Source organism: Xyrauchen texanus, chromosome 46 (assembly GCF_025860055.1).
Source record: "Xyrauchen texanus isolate HMW12.3.18 chromosome 46, RBS_HiC_50CHRs, whole genome shotgun sequence".
NCBI lineage: Eukaryota > Metazoa > Chordata > Actinopteri > Cypriniformes > Catostomidae > Xyrauchen > Xyrauchen texanus.
The window spans coordinates 28207376-28219875 of NC_068321.1; the positions used below are offsets into that span (position 1 = coordinate 28207376).

At 39.5% G+C, this 12500-nt stretch overlaps 1 protein-coding gene across 11 annotated transcripts in view; it reads right to left on the minus strand.

Annotated features, from left to right (window-relative positions):
• Positions 1-12500, minus strand: part of LOC127637968 (neuronal cell adhesion molecule-like) — a 53130-nt gene that overhangs the window by 31184 nt on the left and 9446 nt on the right. For 8 of the 11 annotated variants that reach the window (XM_052119256.1, XM_052119250.1, XM_052119254.1 and 5 more), the window contains 8 exons: positions 11829-12025; positions 11411-11533; positions 8349-8519; positions 8002-8058; positions 5664-5775; positions 5277-5461; positions 5020-5151; positions 4782-4925 (listed from right to left, as the gene is read on the minus strand). In XM_052119256.1, coding sequence (XP_051975216.1) covers positions 4782-4925; positions 5020-5151; positions 5277-5461; positions 5664-5775; positions 8002-8058; positions 8349-8519; positions 11411-11533; positions 11829-12025 — 1121 coding nt within the window. The remainder of the gene's footprint in view (positions 1-4781; positions 4926-5019; positions 5152-5276; positions 5462-5663; positions 5776-8001; positions 8059-8348; positions 8520-11410; positions 11534-11828; positions 12026-12500) is intronic. The other 3 variants (XM_052119259.1, XM_052119252.1, XM_052119253.1) reach the window with 1 other exon arrangement.

Sequence of the window (12500 nt, forward strand, 5' to 3'; positions counted from 1 at the left end):
CTCATTCATCATCACTCATTCACCATCTCAGATTCATCATCACTCATTCATCATCTCAGATTCATCATCACTCATTCACCATCACACATTCATCATCAAAGATTCATCATCATGCATTCATCATCACAGATTCATCATCACATATTCATCATCACTCATTCATCATCTCAGATTCATCATCACTCATTCACCATCACTCATTCATCATCACTCATTCACCATCACTCATTCACCATCACTCATTCATCATCAAAGATTCATCATCATGCATTCATCATCACAGATTCATCATCACTCATTCATCATCACTCATTCATCATCTCAGATTCACCATCACTCATTCATCATCACTCATTCATCATCAAAGATTCATCATCATGCATTCATCATCACAGATTCATAATCACTCATTCATCATCACAGATGCATCATCACTCATTCATCATCACTCATTCATCATCACAGATTCATCATCACTCATTCATCATCATCACTCATTCATCATCACATATTCATCATCACAGATTCATAATCACTCATTCATCATCACTCATTCATCATCACACATTCATCATCACATATTCATCACAGATTCATAATCACTCATTCATCATCACACATTCATCATCACATATTCATCATCACACATTCATCATCACATATTCATCACAGATTCATAATCACACATTCATCATCACACATTCATCATCACATATTCATCATCACACATTCATCATCACATATTCATCATCACTCATTCATCATCACACATTCATCATCACATATTCATCATCACAGATTCATAATCACTCATTCATCATCACACATTCATCATCACACATTCATCATCACATATTCATCATCACATATTAATCATCACTCATTCACATCACTCATTCACCATCACATTCATCATCACTCATTCACCATCTCAGATTCATCATCATGCATTCATCATCACTCATTCATCATCTCAGATTCATCATCACTCATTCACCATCACTCATTCACCATCACTCATTCATCATCACTCATTCACCATCTCAGATTCATCATCACTCATTCATCATCTCAGATTCATCATCAATCATTCACACATCACTCATTCACCATCACTCATTCACCATCACTCATTCATCATCACTCATTCACCATCTCAGATTCATCATCACTCATTCATCATCTCAGATTCATCATCACTCATTCACCATCCCTCATTCATCATCAAAGATTCATCATCATGCATTCATCATCACATATTCATCATCACTCATTCATCATCTCAGATTCATCATCACTCATTCATCATCACTCATTCACCATCACTCATTCACCATCACTCATTCATCATCAAAGATTCATCATCATGCATTCATCATCACAGATTCATCATCACATATTCATCATCACTCATTCATCATCACACATTCATCATCACATATTCATCACAGATTCATAATCACTCATTCATCATCACACATTCATCATCACACATTCATCATCACACATTCATCACAGATTCATAATCACACATTCATCATCACACATTCATCATCACATATTCATCATCACACATTCATCATCACATATTCATCATCACTCATTCATCATCACACATTCATCATCACATATTCATCATCACAGATTCATAATCACTCATTCATCATCACACATTCATCATCACACATTCATCATCACATATTCATCATCACATATTAATCATCACTCATTCACATCACTCATTCACCATCACATTCATCATCACTCATTCACCATCTCAGATTCATCATCATGCATTCATCATCACTCATTCATCATCTCAGATTCATCATCACTCATTCACCATCACTCATTCACCATCACTCATTCATCGTCACTCATTCACCATCTCAGATTCATCATCACTCATTCATCATCTCAGATTCATCATCACTCATTCACACATCACTCATTCATCATCACTCATTCACCATCACTCATTCATCATCACTCATTCACCATCTCAGATTCATCATCACTCATTCATCATCACTCATTCACCATCACTCATTCATCATCAAAGATTCATCATCATGCATTCATCATCACAGATTCATCATCACATATTCATCATCACTCATTCATCATCTCAGATTCATCATCACTCATTCATCATCACTCATTCACCATCACTCATTCACCATCACTCATGCATCATCAAAGATTCATCATCATGCATTCATCATCACATATTCATCATCACTCATTCATCATCACTCATTCACCATCTCAGATTCATCATCACGCATTCATCATCACACGTTCATCATCACATGTTCATCATCACACATTCATCATCACACATTCATCATCACATATTCATCATCACATATTCATCATCACTCATTCATCATCACTCATTCATCATCTCAGATTCATCATCACTCATTCATCATCTCAGATTCATCATCACTCATTCACCATCACTCATTCATCATCAAAGATTCATCATCATGCATTCATCATCACTCATTCACCATCACTCATTCACCATCACTCATTCACCATCACTCATTCACCATCACAGATTCATCATCACATATTAATCATCACTCATTCACCATCACTCATTCACCATCACTCATTCATCATCACTCATTCACCATCACTCATTCATCATCACTCATTCACCATCTCAGATTCATCATCACGCATTCATCATCACTCATTCATCATCTCAGATTCATCATCACTCATTCACCATCACTCATTCACCATCACTCATTCATCATCACTCATTCACCATCTCAGATTCATCATCACTCATTCATCATCTCAGATTCATCATCACTCATTCACACATCACTCATTCATCATCACTCATTCACCATCACTCATTCATCATCTCAGATTCATCATCACTCATTCACCATCACTCATTCATCATCAAAGATTCATCATCATGCATTCATCATCACAGATTCATCATCACATATTCATCATCACTCATTCATCATCACTCATTCACCATCACTCATTCATCATCAAAGATTCATCATGCATTCATCATCACAGATTCATCATCACATATTCATCATCACTCATTCATCATCACTCATTCATCATCTCAGATTCACCATCACTCATTCATCATCACAGATTCATCATCACTCATTCATCATCAAAGATTCATCATCATGCATTCATCATCACAGATTCATAATCACTCATTCATCATCACAGATGCATCATCACTCATTCATCATCACTCATTCATCATCACTCATTCATCATCACATATTCATCATCACAGATTCATAATCACTCATTCATCATCACTCATTCATCATCACATATTCATCACAGATTCATAATCACTCATTCATCATCACTCATTCATCATCTCAGATTCACCATCACTCATTCATCATCACTCATTCATCATCACAGATTCATCATCACTCATTCATCATCAAAGATTCATCATCATGCATTCATCATCACAGATTCATAATCACTCATTCATCATCACAGATGCATCATCACTCATTCATCATCACTCATTCATCATCACAGATTCATCATCACTCATTCATCATCACTCATTCATCATCACTCATTCATCATCACATATTCATCATCACAGATTCATAATCACTCATTCATCATCACTCATTCATCATCACACATTCATCATCACATATTCATCACAGATTCATAATCACTCATTCATCATCACACATTCAACATCACACATTCATCATCACATATTCATCATCACACATTCATCATCACACATTCATCATCACACATTCATCATCACATATTCATCACAGATTCATAATCACTCATTCATCATCACAGATGCATCATCACTCATTCATCATCACTCATTCATCATCACAGATTCATCATCACTCATTCATCATCACTCATTCATCATCACTCATTCATCATCACATATTCATCATCACAGATTCATAATCACTCATTCATCATCACTCATTCATCATCACACATTCATCATCACATATTCATCATCACATATTCATCATCACACATTCATCAACACATTCATCATCACACATTGTTCATCACATATTCATCATCACACATTCATCATCACATATTCATCATCACACATTCATTATCACACATTCATCATGACATTCATCATCACACATTCATCATCACACATTCATCACCACACATTCATCATCACATATTCATCATCACACATTCATCATCACATATTCATCATCACACATTCATCATCACATGTTCATCATCACACGTTCATCATCACACGTTCATCATCACATGTTCATCATCACACATTCATCATCACACATTCATCATCACACATTCATCATCACATATTCATCATCACACATTCATCATCACATATTCATCATCACTCATTCATCATCACTCATTCACCATCTCAGATTCATCATCACTCATTCATCATCTCAGATTCATCATCACTCATTCACCATCACTCATTCATCATCTCAGATTCATCATCACTCATTCATCATCACTCATTCATCATCTCAGATTCATCATCACTCATTCATCATCACTCATTCATCATCACACATTCATCATCACACATTCATCATCACATATTCATCATCACACATTCATCATCACCCATTAATATTTACTAATCAGTTAACCTTGACTGATTCTTACTGCTGTAGTAAACTGCACCAGTCCCTCTCTGCATTATAAGCATGGTTATTAATATGCTATAGATGTGTTATAAGTTACTGTACAGGTGTTTACTGATGACTCACCCAGCACATTGACGAAAGCGTTGGACAGTAAATATCCGTATTCATTGGATGCATTACACTGGTAAACAGCACTGGAGCCCGTCTGAACCTCTGAGAATATGATAGTGTCGTCTTCAACCTTCCTGCTGGGGTCTTTAAGAGCATCTGAACAAAAACAATCATCACAACATTACATATTCAACAGAACTGTCAATCAGAAGTGTGTGTTGTGTAACTGTGAACACTGTCAGTCACTGACTCTCGATTGGCACTCCGTTCATGGACCAGCTGATGGTGGGTTTGGGGTGTCCTCTCGCCCGGCAGGTGATGACGCCCGTCTCCAGTGGAGCCAGAACCAGATTCCTGGGAGCGCTGATCCAGTGCGGAGCGGCTGAACATCAAAACAACAGAAACACTCATGCTTAGCTCAAATAAACAATATGCATGATGGTCAAATATCAGCTCGACAAAATCAATACAGGAGATTGTGTGAGAAATGTTGCTGCAGTGTTTCACCTTTGACAGAGACTCTGATGTTGTGTTGAGTCGAGCCATGTCGGTTCTTGGCAGTGCAACGATATTCTCCAGCGTCGACCTCAGACACGTCTGTGATCCGCAGAGTCTTGTGGAAGTTCAGGAATGAAGCGCGTCCGCTGGGAATCTCGCCGCTGAGTTTCATCCATGACACCTCTGGAGTGGGACTGGCACAGAGACAATCAGACAACAACACATAAACAACAACAACAACACATAAACAACAAACGTCACTTATGTGACAGGTGAAGCAAGACTGAGTGGGCGGGGCTTGATGGATCATGCACAGGTAGGATGTGACTGTGATGACATCAGCAGTCGTGATCAGTCGTTTGATGAGAGTTGAATATGATAATGAGTTTCACTCACAGGCCGTCGGCGATACACTCCATCTCAAGAGTCTCTCCTCTCAGAACCAGTTTAGAGCTGCTGGAGCCGCTGGGAGTCATGAATGTGGGCGCTCGCTCCTCTGATGGGTTATCTGAAATACAAACACTCTGATTCACTCACACAACTGCATTAAACAAGTGAACCAATCAGGGTTTAGAATAAACTCGATGCTTTGGTGATAAATCTCTAAACTCATGAATATACAGATATATCAACAGAAACTAATGAAGTAATGAACAAAGAGAAATGAGTGTCAGAATGAGATGAAGAGATGAATGAAACAATGTTATTAATCACATGAAGACATGCTGGAGATGTTACTGTTGCTCTTACTATTAAATGACATCTGACATTAGAAATCTGTTTGAAGTCTCATGTGAAACTGGGTTTATAGATGTGCATTCGGCTGTTGTGTTATACACGGTGTGTTTTCAGTTCACGTTTCGTGAAGCACTTTGTACTATAATGTTTAACCCTTTAAGATCTGATGGTGTAATTAAAGATTTACTGTTCAGTGGCATTCCCACAATTAAAGACTTATAACTAATAAAACAAGGAGGGTCGAGTGTTTGGTATCATTGCAAAGAAAACTTAAATAATAAAAATAAATGATATAGATGATGATACATTATCAGACTATCAGCCGAAGAAACTGCTGAAAAATCACAAAACAAATTCAGTCAAAAATTTACTTATTTGACATTAAATATCTCTGGATGTAAATAATGCGGCTCCGAAAAACTGATTCTGTTTGTTCTTTATCATGTCGACTGTATCTGAGAAACATTTAATTTTGATACAACAAATCAATCAAAAGTTCCAACATTACAAATATAATGTATCATAGTGTCCAAAAACATCTCCAAACAAATAAAAGATAATAATTGTACATAAGAACTAATTACACATGCAAACACAACAATGACTAAAGGTTTGCATAGCATGCACACATGATTTTAGTCATGAGATTTCACAGAATGAGTTTCATTCTGTGTCATTTGAGTCATCATTGAGTCTGTGTCGTGTATTTGGCGCCATCTCCTGGTGGTCATATGTAACATTGTGCTTCATGTGGATTATCTAATGATCTATACATCTGATTATCTTGTGTGTGGACTCGATTGAAAGATAATCACAGACTCTAAATAATCATATGTGAGATTTTATGTTCCGGTTATATTTAGTCACGTTATAAGGGAAAACACAGCAAATAAACAACATCAACATAATAGTCAAAGACATATATTTAGCTGTTACTCGCTATATTTGTGTCTGTGAGTAAAACAAATAGTCCAACAACATATGACACATGAATATTTGATGAGTTTGATGTTGCATTGTAAAGTAGCGCTTCTAAACTTTCAGACGATTCCTATTTTGTGTTGCTCAAGACTGAAGTTATTAATATTTTGACTATTATATTTTTCCTGGCTGGCCTGTCTGAGCTTAAAGGGTTAAATGCGTTATACATAATAACGTTATTATTATTATGACCAATACATGCAATAGTAAAATCTCTTTCAATACTTCTGTCCTTAAAGCTGTAATAAGTGATCCGCTATGAGAGGTTGTTATATTGCAAATATACACTGAAAATATTTTCTTATTGAGTATTTTTATTTGTTTTACTGCAAACAAGATACATTTATATTTTACAAGATATCCTTTTATTTTTCACATTAATCTAACAACATTTTTGTGTAGTTTATGATTACAATTTGTTGTACTGTGTCCTTGTTACAGTGTAATAACACGTGTAATTACTGAGTAATAATAATGAGCTACAGGTTTATGGTTCGGCTTTCAGTTTCGTTGCTTGTAATTATGCATAATAGTGTATAACAAGGACCATGTAAAACTAAATGTACGTTTGTGCTTATAACAAGAACATTTATTTGCAAATGTGGAAAAAATAAAAAATGGTTTCACAAGAAAACAAACGTATTTTTCTGACCCATTGGTAAATTGTTCTTGTTTTAAGGATGTTTTAGTAGCACTACATTACATGAATATTAAGAACACGAGCGTTTTACGTCAAAACTGATACTGTATTGACCAATCAGCATCCAAAATGCCAACTAATGCTTTATAATTAGTATTATTAATGATCCATGAGACTAAATGAAATTCTACTTGAAGATGAACTCTAAGATTGTCATACAGATTTAATATCTGATCAATAAAGAAGACATATAAGGTCGTGCTGTGTGTGAGATGTGAAGTTCAGGTTAGACTGGATCAGGTTTTGGGTTAAACTGGCAGGACGGGTTGGTTAATTTAGGAAAGATGGGGGTCACTAGGGGGCGCCATCACTCACCACTAAACAAACCAGAGTCATTGAAATAAACTGCCAGTGTGTCATTCATTGAATCCACTGAAACACAACAACAAAACAAATCAAAATAAAATCATGCGGCTGATCAAATGAACATGATTGGCTGAGAAATGGATGTCAGAGCGTCTCCGCAGCTGTCATGGGTGGCATTTGAGACTCAAGAGCTTCTTTTGTTCATTCAGAGAGTGGACAGAACGTTAAAGTGATGAATGGAAGTTCATCTCTAAACAATACTCTTCATTGAGCGTCCGAGTGTCGGTCAGACACATCACTACAGGATACAGACCCACACACGTCCTGCACAGTTACAGCACACAGGACACACTCACTGTTCAGCACGCGGACCGTGATTGGCTGCTTCTGCTGGATGGTCTGTGTGTGTGGGAATCGAGCGTAACAGATGTAGTCGCTTCTGGAGTCTTCCGTCTGGACGTTAGAGAAATACAGATCTCCGTTCAGCCCCTGAGAAACACGACGACTCTGAGGCAGACGCTGGAAATCTGGAGAAATACAGACGGACATCAGCAGCACATACATGACATCAGAAGCACATACATGACATCATAAGCACATACATGACGTCAGCAGCACAAACATGACATCAGCAGCACATACATGACACCAGCATTGACATCAGCAGCACATACATGACGTCAGCAGCACAAACATGACGTCAGCAGCACACACATGACGTCAGCAGCACACACATGACGTCAGCAGCACATACATGACACCAGCAGCACATACATGACACCAGCAGCACATACATGACATCAGCAGCACATACATGACATCAGCAGCACAAACATGACATCAGCAGCACATACATGACATCAGCAGCACATACATGACACCAGCAGCACATACATGACATCAGAAGCACATACATGACATCATAAGCACATACATGACATCATAAGCACATACATGACGTCAGCAGCACATACATGACGTCAGCAGCACAAACATGACGTCAGCAGCACATACATGACGTCAGCAGCACATACATGACATCAGCAGCACATACATGACATCAGCAGCACATACATGACATCAGCAGCACATACATGACATCAGCAGCACATACACATGACGTCAGCAGCACATACACATGACATCAGCAGCACATACATGACGTCAGCAGCACATACATGACATCAGCAGCACATACATGACACCAGCAGCACATACATGACGTCAGCAGCACATACATGACGTCAGCAGCACAAACATGACGTCAGCAGCACATACATATGACATAAGCAGCACATACATGACGTCAGCAGCACATACATGACATCAGCAGCACATACATGACACCAGCAGCACATACATGACGTCAGCAGCACATACACATGACGTCAGCAGCACATACATGACATCAGCAGCACATACATGACACCAGCAGCACATACATGACGTCAGCAGCACATATATGACGTCAGCAGCACAAACATGACATCAGCAGCACATACATGACATCAGCAGCACATACATGACACCAGCAGCACATACATGACGTCAGCAGCACATACATGACGTCAGCAGCACAAACATGACGTTAGCAGCACATACACATGACGTCAGCAGCACATACATGACGTCAGCAGCACAAACATGACGTCAGCAGCACATACACATGACGTCAGCAGCACATACATGACGTCAGCAGCACATACATGACGTCAGCAGCACATACATGACGTCAGCATCACATACATGACACCAGCAGCACATACATGACGTCAGCAGCACATACATGACGTCAGCAGCACAAACATGACATCAGCAGCACATACATGACACCAGCAGCACATACATGACACCAGCAGCACATACATGACGTCAGCAGCACATACATGACGTCAGCAGCACAAACATGACGTCAGCAGCACATACACATGACATCAGCAGTACATACATGACGTCAGCAGCACATACATGACATCAGCAGCACAAACATGACATCAGGAGCACAAACATGACATCAGCAGCACATACATGACATCAGCAGCACATACATGACATCAGCAGCACATACATGACATCAGCAGCACATACATGACATCAGCAGCACATACATGACATCAGAAGCACATACATGACATCAGCAGCACAAACATGACGTCAGCAGCACATACACATGACATCAGCAGCACAAACATGACGTCAGCAGCACATACACATGACATCAGCAGCACATACATGACGTCAGCAGCACATACACATGACATTAGCAGCACAAACATGACATCAGCAGCACAAACATGACATCAGCAGTACATACATGACATCAGCAGCACATACACATGACATCAGCAGCACATACACATGACATCAGCAGCACATACATGACATCAGCAGCACATACACATGACATCAGCAGCACAAACACATGACATCAGCAGCACATACATGACATCAGCAGCACATACATGACATCAGAAGCACATACATGACATCAGCAGCACAAACATGACGTCAGCAGCACATACACATGACATCAGCAGCACAAACATGACGTCAGCAGCACATACACATGACATCAGCAGCACATACATGACGTCAGCAGCACATACATGACGTCAGCAGCACATACACATGACATCAGCAGCACAAACATGACATCAGCAGCACATACATGACATCAGCAGCACATACACATGACATCAGCAGCACAAACACATGACATCAGCAGCACATACATGACATCAGCAGCACATACACATGACATCAGCAGCACATACATGACATCAGCAGCACATACACATGACATCAGCAGCACATACACATGACATCAGCAGCACATACATGACATCAGCAGCACATACATGACATCAGCAGCACATACATGACGTCAGCAGCACATACATGACATCAGCAGCACATACATGACATCAGCAGCACATACATGACATCAGCAGTACATACATGACATCAGCAGCACATACATGACATCAGCAGCACATACATGACATCAGAAGCACACACATGACATCAGCAGCACATACATGACATCAGCAGCACATACATGACATCAGCAGCACATACATGACATCAGAAGCACATACATGACATCAGCAGCACATACATGACATCAGCAGCACAAACACATGACATCAGCAGCACATACATGACATCAGAAGCACATACATGACATCAGCAGCACATACATGACATCAGCAGCATATACATGACGTCAGCACATGTGTGTGTGAGAGTGAGTCTGTGTGAGTGTGTGTGTGTGTCTGTGTGTTTCTGTATGTGCGTGTGTGTGTGTGTGTCTGTCTGTGTATGTGTGTGTGTGTTTGTGTGTGTGTGTGTGTGTGTCTGTGTGTGTCAGTCTGTGTGTGTGTGTGTGTGTGTGTGTGTGTGTGTGTGTTTGTCTTACTGTTGTCCATCCAGAATATAATGGGTGGGGGGAGTCCGGCTGGGGGGCGGCAGGGCAGAATTAAAGATTCTCCTTCCTGTGCAATGATGGGTTTCATTCTCTCTTTAGACCACAGAGGAGATCCTGCACACACAACACAACACAACACCATTACAAGGACACACATCAACTCAAACACAACACGTGTCACAGAACGAGTGAGCTGACCTCACTGAAGCCTCGTTAAGTGGACTCGTTAGGCAGCTCACTGTGTGACAGCAGGAGTGTTATTATAGTTTGAGGAGATGAGATGACTTCAGATAATCATGTGTCAGAATCAGATCTCTGATGAGGCTGAAGATGTCTTATTGACACAAACACAACGAGAATGAAAGAGTTAAAGAAGAATGCGCTGATGTTGTCGTGTGATTGGACGTACTGGACTGTCGGATGATGATGTTGTTGGAGACGGCGGTGCCGAGTTCGTTGCGAGCGGTGCACTGATAAACGCCCTCATACGCTTCAGACCGCTCTCCTCCGCTGATGTCAATCACTAGAGTCCCAGAATGAGGCTTCATGATCACTTTAGGGTCTCGATCGATGTCGAAATGAGTCCCGTTTCTCGTCCATGAGAAGCTGCGGGTCAAATGAACATCATTATTACACGCACATGTCATGTGATCTGACCCTTAATAAAGACTGCTGTAATGATGTCAGGATAATAAAGTCATATTAAACCATTCTGTTGTTCATTTACGTGTGACCAGACGTGATTAAAGTCATTGAGTTTTTTGCTATAAATGCTTTTCAAAAATGTACGAAAGCAACATGTAAACAAACATTGAATTGAACATGATTCATGTGTTTTACACTGTTTACACTTATTGAGTCAACAAACCTAATATTAAGATTTTAACCAATGAGATTTCACTGTGGGCGGAGCTACCAGAGCATAACAACAGAAGCAGAAATGTGTTGTGTCAGGAAGAGATGTGATCATGTTGGACACAGCGTAAGAGTTTAACCCTTTATGCTCGGACGGGCCACGTGGAAAAAAATCCTCAAAATATTAATAACTTCAGTCTTGATCAACACAATAATCGGTGTCGTT